This window comes from Narcine bancroftii, chromosome 12 (genome assembly GCF_036971445.1).
Source record: "Narcine bancroftii isolate sNarBan1 chromosome 12, sNarBan1.hap1, whole genome shotgun sequence".
Taxonomy (NCBI): Eukaryota; Metazoa; Chordata; class Chondrichthyes; order Torpediniformes; family Narcinidae; genus Narcine; species Narcine bancroftii.
Window position 1 is genome coordinate 55,400,207 of NC_091480.1, and position 14,927 is coordinate 55,415,133.

Here is a 14,927-nt window from a genome sequence, read left to right on the forward strand (position 1 = left end):
TGTTCTTCCTATTATTGATTTCTCTGCCTCTGGTCCAGGAGGTGGGGGTTGGGAGTGGATGGGTTCTTTGAAATATTCTGCTTCATATTATACTTGCTGGAAAATGTAAATAAATGTCCTGCAATGTCTTTGTCTTGCCTTAGTACCCCAGATTCTCCCACCAGCTACCACTGGTAGCCAGCTAACAGAGAAACACAAAAGCTGCAGAGGCTAGAGGCAGAATTGCTGGATGAATTCAGTAGGTCAGACAGCACCTCGGGTAGACGTGGTCAGTCAGTGTTTTGGGTCTGAACCCTTTTGTAAAACCAAGATGAAAATGGGTAAATTACGTAAAAGGGAAAAGACACTGGGGAAGGGGCTCAGAGGCAGTAGAGTATGGGACATGAGGTGTGGGAGATGGAGAGACAGGTAGAGGGAGAAACTAATGAGGAAGGATGGGAGGAAAGAAAAGTTAGAGAAAGAAAATTAGGTGCAGGAATAGTTTTTTTAAAAAAAGAGATAGAAACAGTGAAATCAAATGAGGGTGGGAGTTAGCTAAAATTGGAAAAATCAATGTTCATGCCATTAGGTTTAAGGCTCTCCTGGAGGAATATGATGTTCCTCAAGTTTGTGTGGCCTCACCATAATGGACTGCTCAGACTCGCTGTCTCTGAAGATGCCAAACAACTACTTTATCTTGAACCCTGGTGAGTTGGCAGTGCTTTAGTGTATTCCCAGCTTTGACAACAGAGATAAATAAATATGGGGAAGTAGTATCTGCCCACATTTTGTCCATACTTTGATGAAGGGCTCAAGCCCAAAACGTGGGTTATGTATCTTTATATTTGCAATATAAAGGACGCTGTTTGAACTGCTGAGTTTCTCTACTATCATGTTTTTACTTCAACCACGGTGTCTGCAGACTTTCGTGTCTTACTCCTAATGTGTAATGTTATTGTGGCAAATACTGTTTCCAGCATTCACAACTAAGTCACCCTGGGACTTCAGCATTAAAAGTCTTTTTTTGTGTGTTGAAAGGGTTAATAAAATACAACAGAAGATAGCAACATAGATAATAACTGTACCCAGGTGAGAGTCAGCAGTGTCTGGAGGTGGGATGGAGGGAAAGAGGAGAAACACATTTAACTTGAGTTTTCTTTCACTTTTTTTTATAGAATTACCTGATAAAAAATTCTGCAATTAGTCAGTGCTTGACTGCATCAGGAAAGAATCCATCTGTAGTTCCATGTGACTCTGCAGACCTGCACCAGCAGTGGTCTTTCACCTAGTGGCGTCAGAAGGAAATTGGCCCCTGCAGAAGTATCATAGTTGTTCTAAGTGACCAGATTTAAAAGCCAGCCTTGTCATTAAACTTGTGACTCTGAATGTCAGCTCTAGTGTAGAGCAAATCCAATTTACTGATTCCTTCCTGTTTTGTTAAAATAAAGAAATCTCTTAATTGGATCAAAATAATCTATGCTACATTTTGAAAAGCTCTGTTCCATTTTATCTGGCATTGCAGGCACTATTCCCTTTTAAATATCCTTCAAATGTGTCTTACTCATTGAATATTTCATTCATTCAGAATTCACAATGAATTTATTTGATTTTCCTCTCCAATACCCCCTTCCCACCCCAATGTTATGGAAGATCTGTAAGATAAAGTGTCAAATTTAATTAGCATTTAACATAAATTGGATTCAGGATATCTACTGTTTTATTGTGTTTGAGGTAAAGCAGTGCAGTGTTTAATTTCATGCCATTTGATAGATGTGCTGGGAGACTATTCTGAATGGATGTAAACAAGAAATTTGCAGATTCTGATGTTCTAGTGTAGTACACAGGTGCTGGAGAAACTCAGCTGGTCACACAGCATCCAGAGAAAACAAAAGGCAGTCGATGTTTTGGGTCTGAGCCCTTCTTCAGGGGTGCCGAAAATCACAGTAGCCTGAATAAAAAGTTGGGTGGGGGAGTCAGGGGGAGGAACAACAGTGGGATGGTGAAGAGAAAGAAACTGAGGTAATATGGGGAGAGGGCAGAGGGGTAAGAAGGATAGCTCAGGTGGCCAGAATACCCCGATGTAAAGCCGCATATTCTACCCGAATGTGGCTGTCGGGAGGCCACCTGAAAGAGCCTGATGCAGCTCAGAGGACTCACCAACCGTCCTCCGGGAGGTATAATCTCCGCATCTGAGCAGTCCCCCGAGGCATCTGAATGCAGCCGCCTGAAAGCGGCTGCTAGAGGGCAGATTGATGACAATCAGCCGGCGATCCAACTCCCCATGCCTGACAGCCCCCCCCTCCCTGCACCTGGAGGTCAAAATTGATGCCATCTGGTTGGAGAACTGCCATGGACAGACATGTCAGTGTGCAATGGAACTTTCAGTTCCCTGAACTGGACTGCCTCATTTTTATAGGCCGTCCAGTCCCTATAAATTCTCATCCCCCATAATGAAGGCCTAGTGGCACCGCTTCTTCCTGGAACAGACTTAACCAGTGCCCCTTCACCATCAGCATCCCCTGCCTGGCAGAACTTCTCAATAACTTCTCCTTTGACTCATTCCTCTTTCTCCCCAGCTATGCCTGTCTTTTCTGAATATGGGGAGCAATCCATGCTAAAAACCTATACAGGCAAGACTCAACTCCTCCGCTACAGTGACAACTACATTGGTGCTGCCTCATGCACCCATGATAAGCTCATCAATTATATCCACTTTGATGCCAACTTCCACCCTGATCTCAAATTACTTGGTCCATCTCTAGCCACACTCTCTCTTTCCTCATATTCACTGTCTCCATTTTGGGAGACAAACTATCTACAGTAACTACCAACCTACTAATTCCCACAATTACCTTGACTACACCTCTTCACACCATGAATCCTATTAAGATTCTATTCCTTCTTGAGTTCGTCTCTGCCAAAGCTGCTCCCAGGATGAGGCTTTCTATTCCAGGTCCTCCTCAGTCAGAAAACATGATTTTTCCCTCCACTGGCATTAACTCACCCCTTATGCACATGTTCTCTATTTCCCACACATTAGCCCAGGCTGGTCCCTTCCTGTGATAGTACAGATTCTATCACCAATGTGTATATGTGTATATGTACAGATTGTAGTGTAGGATGACTGTGATTGGCTGAGAGTGTAGCCACACCTACTGGCAGGTCTTAAAGAATTGCTCCTAGCCAGTCCAGGTCATTCTGGACTGGTCGATCTACTTGCGATATGCTCCAGTCTTTTAGTTAATAAAAGCCTTGGTTTGGATCAACAAGTCTTTGGTTCTTTCGACGCGCATTACACTCCCCCCCCCCAACCAAAGGCGCAACAGGACGGGATTCCCCCTGTCCTTGCCTACCACCCCACTGGCATCCACATCCAACCTCCATACACATCTTCCTCTCCCATCTGTTTTCCATAGGGAATGCTCCCTCGGCGAATCTGTTGTCCACTCATCCCTTCCCACCAATCCCCCTCATGGTATCTTCCCCAGTGACCACATGAAATGCTACTCTTGCACCTCCTCCCTCACCACCATTCAGGGTCCCAACAGTCCTTGCAAGTGTAGCAACACTTCACCTGTGAATCTGTAGGAGTTGTTTACTGCATCCAGTGCTCCTGATGCAGCCTTCTCTACCTCAGACTCAGACTGGGAGATCACTTCATTGAGTGCCTTTGCTCTGTCTGCTGCAACAGTAAAGTCCTCCCATTTGCCAACCACTTCAATTCCACACCCCAATGCCACACTGAAATGCATGTCCATGGCCTCGTGTACTGTCTAGTTGAAGCCACCCGAAAATTGGAAAAACAACATCTTTTTCCATATCGGCAGTCTCCAACCAGACATCATCAATATCCACTTCTCCAATTTACGTTAACTTCCAATTTTCGAAACAATGGGAATTGTTTCCCTTTCTCTAATTCCCCTGTGTAGAGTGTGTCGAAAGAACCAAACACGTTGATCCAAACCAAGGCTTTTATTAACTAAAAGACTGGAGCATATCACAAGTAGGTCGACCAGTCCAGAATGACCTGGTCTGGCAAGGAGCAATCCTTTAAGACCTGCCAGTAGGTGTGGCTACGCTCTCAGCCAATCATAGTCATCCTACACTACCATCTGTACATTGGTGATAGAATCTGTACGATCACACCCTGTCTCCCTTCCTGCAGCTCCCCCTTCCCTATCAGAGAGCTTCCCTTCTTGGTCCATTGCCCTCTCCCCTATACTCCATCACTCTCAGCTTCTTTTTCTTCTACCCTCCTGCTTACATCCACATATTAGCTGTTAGCCTGTGTTCCTCCCCTATTTGTTTTAATTCAGGCTTATTTTCGGTACTTATGAAGAAGGGCTCAGGCCTGAAACTTGCTGAGTGTCTCCAGCACTTTTGTGTACTATTCTGAATGGATGCCTCAATCTGTTTCTGAATCAAATGTGGCTGAAGATTCCTGCTGAAGTTTAAAGTTCCACAAATCTTGGAATAGAGAAAGAAACACTTAACATGCTATTCTTTTGGATGAGACATCACATAGAGGCCACCCCTGCTATGAGCAGTGAAGTGAAAAGTGCTGTATAAATTCAAACTTTCTCATTCTGTTTGCAACTATGAAGAGGCATCAATGTTATGCATTCCAGCATATTGTCAAAATCCAAGCAGTTTGGCACGTGACTAGGAACTGCCCTTAAAATGGGAGGAAACAGTTATTTCCTTGTGAGATAAATGTGCTGGAAATAAATTTCTCTGAAAGAAAGATTGAGAAAGGAGTTGGTGGGGGGTGGGGGTGTCATTTCAGAAGATCAACTGTATGGACAAAGGGACAACACTGCTACAGAGGTTTTAGAGAACAAATGAGCTGAATGGAATATAGATAAACTTAGTTCACTTTTGTAGTTTAGTGCTTCTCAGTTGACACTTGAATAATTCTAAATGTGAGGCAGTTGGAATTAATCATGAAAAGTACATTTAGGAGCAATGTCATATCAAAAGGTACAGGACTCTTTTGATACCCAGATCTTTCCCATCCATTTGGTCCCTGAATTGTTAAACTCTGAAACTATCAAAATGTGCTCTGTCTGGAAAGAGTGAAACCAATATTACGGGTAAACGCAAGAGACTTCTTGTCGGTACGTTGATTGCACCAAGCTGCCTTTTCACAGCTATGCGAGGTTGACAAAAAGTAGGTCTGCACATTGGAATGATATAACTTAAGATAATTTATCATGCTTAAAATAAACTGAACATTGAGCTGTATATATATGTGTCAAGACCGTTACAGTGGATTTTAGTTACCTTTATGGAATATCTAGTCCGTATGCTGCAATGATTTCAGATTCAACCCTCTCAGAGTTGATAGGCTGAACCATCAAACTTCATGAAGCTCTTCTGAGCATGGGTTAGGGATTTCCTGGTTTCAATTTTCATTCTTCAGGTATGAGGCAACAAAGCATAAATTAGAGTAGAGGAGAAAACATGAATTATATTTTTCTAATTAAATTTATTATACAATAACATAGAAATCTCAGCCTTGCGATAACACTTTTGCATATGTGCAAAGGTATCCCACGATTAATCTAGCACCAAAGAAACTCTTTGTCCTCATCTCAGTGAGAAAGACTATCCTCTTGTACTACAGTAAATTTAGATACTTTCTCTGAGCTAACAATGTTTCGCCCAATAATACTGCAAACTGTGGCCAATTTAACAACCTATCCAATGGCCTGTGAATATTCCATTTAGACATTTAATTATTTCAGATCGGACAGCCTGTTTCATATTTATGATTAATATTTGGTGGTGTTAACAGGCATGAAATGTAAGCAGTACTTGTGCACTAGATTCTACTCCACATACACAGAAGTAGAAGACAACATGGGCAAGAATGCTACTTCCATACAGCCACCAATGCCCCATATCCCTTGAATGACTCTAGCTTTTATCCTGATTTATTGAATAGAATATTGATTTCCTGAAAACTGAACGTGGTTGGAATTCCATTTCCTAAATCTTGTATCTACCTCCATTGAATTCTAATCTTGTAGTTCTGAAAAATCCATACAATACTTTGTTACTATCTTAACATTTGTATGAGCATTTCATCTATGTGTAGACTGCTTTTGAAAAATGTAGGAAAGGAGCTTAACAATTGTTCAAAACCCAGTAAACCCCTCCTGAGTCTTGCTCATTCAACTTGAAGCAAATTGATGCCTCTGGTGCAGTGAGTAAATGCATCATTTATTTTGTCATAAAAATCAGGAAGGGCCAGAGTTCAATTCCCAATAGATGGACCAATACAATTCACTGTTGTTATTCAATCAAATGGAAAATCAGCTGGAATTGCTGTTGGTCATTGGCCGTGTTTCAACTGAGCGATGAAAATTCGGGGCAATGCGGGGTGATACCAGTAGAAACACGCACAATGATGCCTTGGCCAATATTTATCCCCCGATTATATCCAAAACAGACTACCTGGTCATTTTATAGGACCTGGACTTGTGTAAATGACTGCCACCTTCTTTACAACAATGGCTACAATTCAAAAAGTGACTGAAAAGCAATTGTAAAGGGCAATTGTAAAGGGCAAGTGTAAAGGGCAGTACATAAAATGTGTTATCTTTATCATTAGGCCCTGCTCCAGTAAGTGAAAATGTGGACTTGTATTGGGCAAAATTGAATTTCCCACTGACATTTATTGTGTATGTTTACAAAACCAGGACTGAGGGAGGTGACCATTGGTGTCCATCAATTCATATTCCAAAGTGAGTCAGAGCTGGGGAAAAAATGTTGGAATTGAACGTTCTGCAAAAAGGCTTAACCAGTAATTGAGTAAATGTTTTCTACTGGTATTGTTTTTTGTCATGTCTTTTTTTTGAATGGCTAAAATAATAAAATCATGTTTGAGTTGTGAAAGTGTTTGTTCCTTATTTTATCCTTGTCTTTCCATAATCCATCATGGTACCACTGGAGTTTTGGCTGCTTGAATGTGGAGCAAAGAATAGCTGCTTGAGAGCTTCACTATAGGCTGAGTGCCCTCGTTTTATTGAATGCTAATCATAGTTTTCACCTATCCTTGCTAAGGATTAAATGACTAGGAAAGGAAATTTTGAGGAATAGGTACCCTTGATCCTTAAACATGTAACTATGGTTATAAGGGGATTGGATTTGTCAAGTCTTATTGGAGCTCACCAGTTAGTTTTGCAATTGTATGCAAGACCTGAGTAAAGAGATGCCATGTTTGATGACTGTGCTGATTCCACATCCCAACCACCCTTTGCGTGAAGAAATTTCCCCTCATGTTCAGGATAAAAGGACATCACTTTAGAATGGAGATGAGAAGTTTCTTCAGCCAGAGGATGGTGAATCTCTTGAATTCATTGCCACAAATGGCTGTGGATGTCAAGTCATTGGATGTATTTAAAGCAGAGATTGATCGACCCTTGATAGTAAGGACATCGAAGGTTATGGGCAGGAGAATGGGGTTGAAAGGAAAATTACATCAGCCATGCTTTGAATGGTGGGGCAGACTTGATGAGCTGATTCTGCAACAACATCCCTGCCAAATTCCAATCTGAGAATTTATAACCATATACAGCACAGAACAGGCCAGTTTGGCCCTACTTGTCCATACCGGAACAAATCCCCACCCTCCTAGTCCCACTGACCAGCACCTGGTCCATACCCCTCCAATCCTCTCCCCTCCATGTAATTATCCAGTCTTTCCTTAAACATCCCTGCTTCAACCACCTCTGCCGGAAGCTTATTCCACATCCCAACCACCCTTTGCGTGAAGAAATTTCCCCTCATGTTCCCCTTATAATTTTCCCCTTTCAATCTCAAACCATGACCTCTGGTTTAAATATCCCCCACTCTTAATTGAAAAAGCCTATCCACGTTGACTCTCTATGTCCCTTTTAAAATCTTGAACACCTCCATCAAATCCCCCCTCAATCTTCTACGCTACAGAGAAAAAAGCCCCAGGCTGCTCAACCTTTCTCTGTAACTCAAACCCTGACATCCTGTCAACATTCTCGTGAACCTTCTCTGCACTCTCTCTATTTTGTTTATATCCTTCCTATAATTTGGTGACCAAAACTGCACACAGTATTCCAAATTTGGCCTCACCAATGCCTTGTACAATTTCATCATAACATCCCAACTCTTGAATTCAATACTCCGATTTATGAAGGCCAACATTCCAAATGCCTTCTTCACCACTCTATCTACCTGAGTATCAACTTTGAGGGTACTATTTACCAGAACTCTTGAATCCCTTTGTTGCTCTGCACTCCTCAATTGTCTACCATTCAATGTATATGATCTATTTAGATTTGCCTTTCGAAAATGCAACACTTCACACTTATCCGTATTAAATTCCATCAGCCATTTCTCAGCCCATTCCTCTAGCTTTCCTATATATGTTTTTAAGCTACAGTAATCTTCCTCACTGTCCACAATACCACCAATCTTTGTATCATCTGCAAAATTACTTATCCAATTCACCACCCCTACTTCCAGATCGTTAAAATATATAACAAACAATAGTGGACCCAGGACCGATGCCTGAGGAACGCTACTCGTCACCAGCCTCCAATTTGACAAACAATTTTCTACCACTACTCTCTGACACCTCCCATCCAATCATTGCTGAATCCATTTCACTACCTCCTTATTTATACCCAATGCCTCCACCTTTTTTCCTAACCTCCTGTGGGGAACTTTGTCAAAAGCTTTATTTACAAAAGTCTAAATAGACAACATCCACAGCTTTCCCTTCATCAATCTTTTTTGTAACCCCCTCGAAAAACTCTATAAGGTTTGTTAATGTACCCCTGACAAAACCATACTGACTACTACCTATCAATCCCTGTTCTTCCAAATATTTGTAAATGCCATTCCTCAGAACACTTTCCATCAACTTACCCACCACAGATGTCTATAATTTCCAGGCTTACATTTGGACCCTTTCTTAAACAGCGGAACAACATGAGCCACCCTCCAATCCTCTGGCACTACCCCCGTGTCCAGTGACATCCTAAATATCTCTGTTAATGGCCCTACTATCTGTACACTAGTCTCCCTGAGTGTCCTTGGGAATACTTTGTCCGGATCCGGAGATTTGTCCACCTTTATCTTTTTTTAACACTGCCATCACTACCTCCTTGGTTTTCCTTATATGATTCATGACCTCCCCACTATTTTTCTTTACTTCAACTGGTACAATATCTTTTTCCCTAGTGAATACTAAGGAAAATAAATCATTTAAAATTTCCCCCATCTCCTCTGACTTTTCACATAACCTACCCTCCCTTTCTCCTAGAACGCTTCCACCAGCGTTGTCTCTGCTCCATCCTCATCATTCATTGGAGCGCTTTCATCCCTAATGTCGAAGCACTCGAGATGGCAGAGGTCGACAGTATCGAGTCCACGCTGCTGAAGATCCAGCTGCGCTGGGTGGGTCACGTCTCCAGAATGGAGGACCATTGTCTTCCCAAGATCGTGTTATATGGCGAGCTCTCCACTGGCCACCGTGACAGAGGTGCACCAAAGAAAAGGTACAAGGACTGCCTAAAGAAATCTCTTGGTGCCTGCCACATTGACCACCGCCAGTGGGCTGATATCGCCTCAAACCGTGCATCTTGGCGCCTCACAGTTTGGCGGGCAGCAACCTCCTTTAGAAGACCGCAGAGCCCACCTCACTGACAAAAGGCAAAGGAGGAAAAACCCAACACCCAACCCCAACCAACCAATTTCAAACTGCAACCGTGTCTGCCTGTCCCGCATCGGACTTGTCAGCCACAAACAAGCCTGCAGCTGACGTGGACATTTACCCCCTCCATAAATCTTCGTCCGCGAAGCCAAGCCAAAGAAAGAACCTATAGAAACCCTTTGGATTTATTCTTACTCTGCCTGCCAAAGCCTCTTTGTGCCTCTTTTTGGCCTTTCTAATTTCTTTCTTAAGATTTTTTTCTACACTCCTTGTAGTCCTCTTTCAATTTCTCAGCACCCTGCTGTTTATACCTCTTGTACACCTCCCTCTTTCTCCTAACCAAATTTCTAATATTCCTCGAAAACCAAGGCTCCCTATGACTTCTAGCCTTTCCTTTGATCCTCACTGGGACATATCTACTCTGTACTCTCAAAATTTCTTCTTTGAATATTCTCCATTTTTCATTTATATCCTTTGTTATGTCATGTCCCACTCAATACTCCCCAAATCCATTCTTATTCCTTCGAAATTTGCTTTTCTCCAATCCAGAACCTCAACTTTAGGCCCTTCTTTGCTCTTCCCTAAAACTAATGGAGAACAAATTGGGTCTAGTGATCACAACTCTAACCTCAGACACCTGACCTATCTCGTTCCCTAACAGGAGATCCAGTATTACACCATCCCAAGTCGGTTCCTCTAAGTACTGATTAAGAAAACTATCTTGTGCACACATGACAAACTATAGCCATACTGTATGGGTATCCCAATCAATGTGAGAGAAGTTAAAATCTCCCATGATCACTTCCTTACAAGTTTGTTCTTCCAATTTTCTTGGTCCATTTGGTGGTCTATATTACACTCCTATTAGTGCCCTTATGCCTCCTCCACCCCTCAATTCCACCCAAACAGCCTCACTGGACGATCCCTCCAAACCATCCTGCCACCTCACGGCAGTAATGTCCTCCTTAACAAGCAGAGCAACTCCTCCCCCTTTTTTACCCCCTGTTCTATCACATCTAAAACATTTGTATTCTGGAATATTTAGTTGTCAGTCCTGACCCTCCTGTAACCAGGTCTCACAACATCATGATTCCAAGTGCCAATCCATGCTCTAAGCTCATCTACCTTGTTCACTATGCTTCTTGCATTAAAGTACATGCATTTCAGAGAATGACCCTCACATATATTCCCTTTTCTACCTTTTACCTTAACCTCCATCCTTCCTTTGTTATCTTTATCATTCTTAACTAGGTGGCCATGCACCCTAGACACTGCTCGCAAACTCTACTCCCCACTCCTCTGCCAAACTAGTTTAAACCCTCCCCCACAGCTCCAGCAAATCTGCTTGCCAGGATATTAGTACCCCTCCAGTTCAAGTGGAGTCCGTCCCTTTTGTCCAGGTCCGACTTTCCCCAGAAGAGATCCCAATGATCCAAAAATCTTATCCCCTGCCTCCTGCACCAGCTCTTTAGCCACGCATTCATCCTCCACATCCTCCTATTACTACCCTCTCTAGCGTGTGTCACCGGCAGCAATCCAGAGATTATACCTTAGAGGCCCTGTTTTTTAACTTCCTGCCTAATTCTATGTATTCCTGTTTCAGGAATAAAATTTGCCTTTGGCTCTATGATCACTCCCTTAAATACAAGTGCAGGTAGATTTCTACAGCATTTAAAAAAAAACATGCTTCACAAAGCACTTGAACTGCACCCCATCGAGTTTTCCTTTTAACTTCCAGAATGAAGGTTACTATTGTAGAGCTTACTGGAAACTAACAATTTGAAACAAATGGATTTTCATCTAACACAGCTGTCACTTTTCCCTCCAATACCTAGCATGCATTCACTATTGAATTTGAATGTACATACAATAACAGTGATCTCCAGAACTGCAATATATTCAAGCTCAAACCATTGTATTGGCTACTTGTATATAGAATGCATGTTCAGCACTTAATTAGTGCATGCTGTTTTAGTTTGTACTTTGTTTGCTCATTGATTAAATTATGCGCTTCACAATTTAGCAGCTGAAACAATGTTCTTATTTGAACTTGCATCAACTAAGAGGCCCACATAATTAGTGCATTAATATGGCACACTTTATCATCCTACACACATACAGTAGCACTTTCCGTGAAACAAATTCCACAAACATAAGCTAAAAGACCACATGGTCTGCTTTGTCACAGTCCTATAGCATAGAAACAGGCCCTTTGGCCCACTGAATCCAGTACCCATCGACATAAATCCCATGTTTTGGCAGTTAAAGGAAAAGTATTACACAGTAAATTGGAATGTCTGTCGAATACAATGAGCTCTTGTGCTTCTACAGCAAAAAAAGGAGCCTTTCTTTGATGTACTGTCCATAGGTAGCAACTCCAGCACGACTGCACTCATTCAATTCTGCTGAGTACGGCAGACACACAACCCTTTGACCTGACAAGAACACTGATGTCAGGACAATTGGCTGATTGTTGACATAAGTGACCCCCAAGGTAAAGGTAAAGGAATATTGTTCTGGATTCCCACCCCTGATAATAAACAACACACCCTGCTGAGATCAAACTATTGGAAGACATTGGAATGTCTGCTGCAATGCAAGAGAAAGTACAAGAATTGTAGAGACTGTAATGATGAGCTTGCAATGAGAAACCCAGAGGGTCAGGCAGCAATTATCAATCAACTTTTGAGATTCTTTATCGAGACTAAAGTGGGAAGGGGAGATAACAAGCATAAGATTTGTTCATAAACTTCAGCTCAGGATTCAACACAATCATACCACAGCACCTGATTAAGAAGCTGAACCTGCTGGGCCAGTAACTGGAACCTCGACTTCCTGACTGGAAGACCTCAGTCAGTCCTGATCGGAAACCCCATATCCAATATCATCACAATGGACACAGGAGGCTGTGTACTCAGCCCACTGCTACTTACCCTGCTGATCCATGACTGTGCAGTCATATTGTTAGAAATTAAAGTACCTTTAAAGAAATTGCTCGAGACAAAAATTGAGAACAAAGAACATTTATTACTACAACAATGCAAAGTTGGGTGCGTCCCCTTACCCTGGGAATACACACACATACTGGGGCTCACCCAACTTTTATACAGTCAATTTCAGTATCAGAATGCCCTCCCCCTTACATTCTTCTGCCCCCTGGATGGGTTTGGCATAGGTAATCCTTCCTGCCTACGTGCAGTTTCAGTACACTTGGAGGACCAGGGGGTATCCTGTGGGTGCCCCATCATGTCATTGTCCTTATTCACACCTTCCTGATTCTCGGGGCTACAGTCTCTTGATATGCAGAGTTGACTCATTCTATCTAGGGTTGGCTAATTTCATATGTATAAATCTGTGTATGGTTAGCTAATTAGAAATGTATGACTTGGTACTTCTGTCCAGGGCTAGGAGACCCTTATCTGATCCAGACTACCTCAACTTCCTACATTCTATTGTACCTTACCATTCCTTATCTTAGTCTTATGGTCTTGTCACAAAGACTAGAAGATTCTTATGTTAATCGTGCTGACTCTGCTTTCCTGCATCCTAAGCCCCAAGCTTATCCTGTTTGAACTGGTTACAGCCATTTACTGATGAACTTTAGTTTCTTCCATGTTCATAATTTTAGATCAATTTTCCCATCTCTCACAATATCATCAAGTTCACAGACAACACGACTGTGGTGGGGCTGTGACAGAGTATTAAGAGGTGTTTTGGGATGAATTGCTAGCGAAGCTTGCACACACACATTTTAAAACACAGAATTTTTGCAGGACTTTTGCAGAATGCTTTTTGCAAAAATGCAACAAAGTAGCAATGGCAGCAGCTTGCCTGGGAGAGCATTTTTGCTCTCAGAGGGGGAGGGAGTGAGAGAGAGTCACAGAAATCTGTTCCAGAGGGACAAGCTGGCAAAATTTGGCAGGCTGCCTGGTCAAAGGGGAAGACTAGGGGTGTGAAAGGTGACCTGAAAGAAAGAGGATCATCTGGAGAACCCTGAAGGGGGCAAGTTTCGTCAGCAAGACTGATTGAGAAGGAATCAGTTGCGGATGTCCTGGAAAAGGAATCTCTCTCTGAAAACCAGCAAGGACCCTCCTGAGTGGTAACCAATTGCCTGTTAAGCACCAAAAACTGGTGAATTTTGTTAATGCTAACTTCTGTGCACAGAACAAGAATTGCCTGCAATCAGAGAGATTGGAATGTGATCCAAAGAACTTTTCTAATCTTAAATATACATTACACACACCTGCACTTAGTATAAGAGGGGGGATTAAGTGGGTTTGGTAGGTTAAGAAACATGTTTTTTAAAATATTTTTTTATTTTTCACACTATGAACCATATCAACCAAAATATGTACGTTTCTCATTAAATTTATAAAGTGGTCTTTTCTCCCCTTTTTTTCCCCCCTTTCCCTCCCTCCCCTCTACCTACCCCCCTCCAAAACCCATAAATATTCAACATACAATATAATAAAACCATAAAACAATATTTTCACACAAAGGAAAATAAACAAGAAAAATGCATCATCTATTTATTACACACTGAATAGAGTCATTTTGTCTTCTTATCATTTTCATTCTTATTTTAGGCATGTTCTCTCTGATATGTTCCATGTATGGTTCCCAAATTTGTTCAAACATTGTGACTTTATTTTTTAAATTATATTGTTACTTTTTCCAATGGAATACATTTATTCATTTCCATGTACCATTGCTCTCTTCCATTTTCCAAGTTGACATTATACATTTTTTTGTGATCGCTAAGGCTATCATAATGAATTATTTTTGCACTTTATCCAATTTGAGGCCTAATTCTCTACTTCTTATGTTACTCTCTTTTTTTGGTATGTTATTTTTTGAAATTTTATTTAGTATCTGATTTAATTCTTCTCAAAACGCATTTACTTACGTACATGCCCAATGTCGTTCCCATTTCCTTCTTACAGCGGAAACATCTATCCGATAATGTTGAATCCCATTTTTTAAATTGAGGAGTAATATATACCCTTGTGTAACCAATTATACTGTATCATGCAAAACCTTGTGTTTATTGTATTCCTCATAGTTCCAGAACATAACTTTTCCCATACTTCATTTTTTATCTTTATGTTTAGATCCTTTTCCCACTCCTGCTTAGGTTTGTAGTTTATTTCATTTTCCTTATCTTGCAGCTTAATGTACATATTGGTTATAAATCTTTTAATTATCATTGTGTCTGTAATTATGTATTCAAAGCTGCTTCCTTCAGGTAATC

General features: G+C 41.5%; 1 protein-coding gene and 1 long non-coding RNA gene across 26 annotated transcripts in view; one reads left to right on the forward strand and one right to left on the reverse strand.

The window, feature by feature from the left end:
* The window catches only part of LOC138747023 (polypeptide N-acetylgalactosaminyltransferase 6-like), a 187,742-nt gene that overhangs the window by 136,350 nt on the left and 36,465 nt on the right, over positions 1 to 14,927 (forward strand). The window contains exon 13 of one of the 9 annotated variants that reach the window (XM_069905869.1): positions 1,155 to 3,950. The exons of the other annotated variants lie outside the window; for them this stretch is intronic. Coding sequence (XP_069761970.1) covers positions 1,155 to 1,268 — 114 coding nt within the window. The 3' untranslated portion in view covers positions 1,269 to 3,950. Of the gene's footprint in view, positions 1 to 1,154; positions 3,951 to 14,927 lie in introns of those variants that run through there. 9 annotated transcript variants of the gene reach the window in all.
* LOC138747026 (uncharacterized) overlaps positions 1 to 14,927 on the reverse strand; it is a 76,787-nt gene that overhangs the window by 23,294 nt on the left and 38,566 nt on the right. For 16 of the 17 annotated variants that reach the window (XR_011347258.1, XR_011347254.1, XR_011347249.1 and 13 more), the window contains 2 exons: positions 5,263 to 5,395; positions 1,161 to 1,291 (listed from right to left, as the gene is read on the reverse strand). This is a non-coding gene — a long non-coding RNA (uncharacterized lncRNA). Of the gene's footprint in view, positions 1 to 1,160; positions 1,409 to 5,262; positions 5,396 to 14,927 lie in introns of all 17 variants that reach the window. The other variant, XR_011347263.1, reaches the window with a different exon arrangement.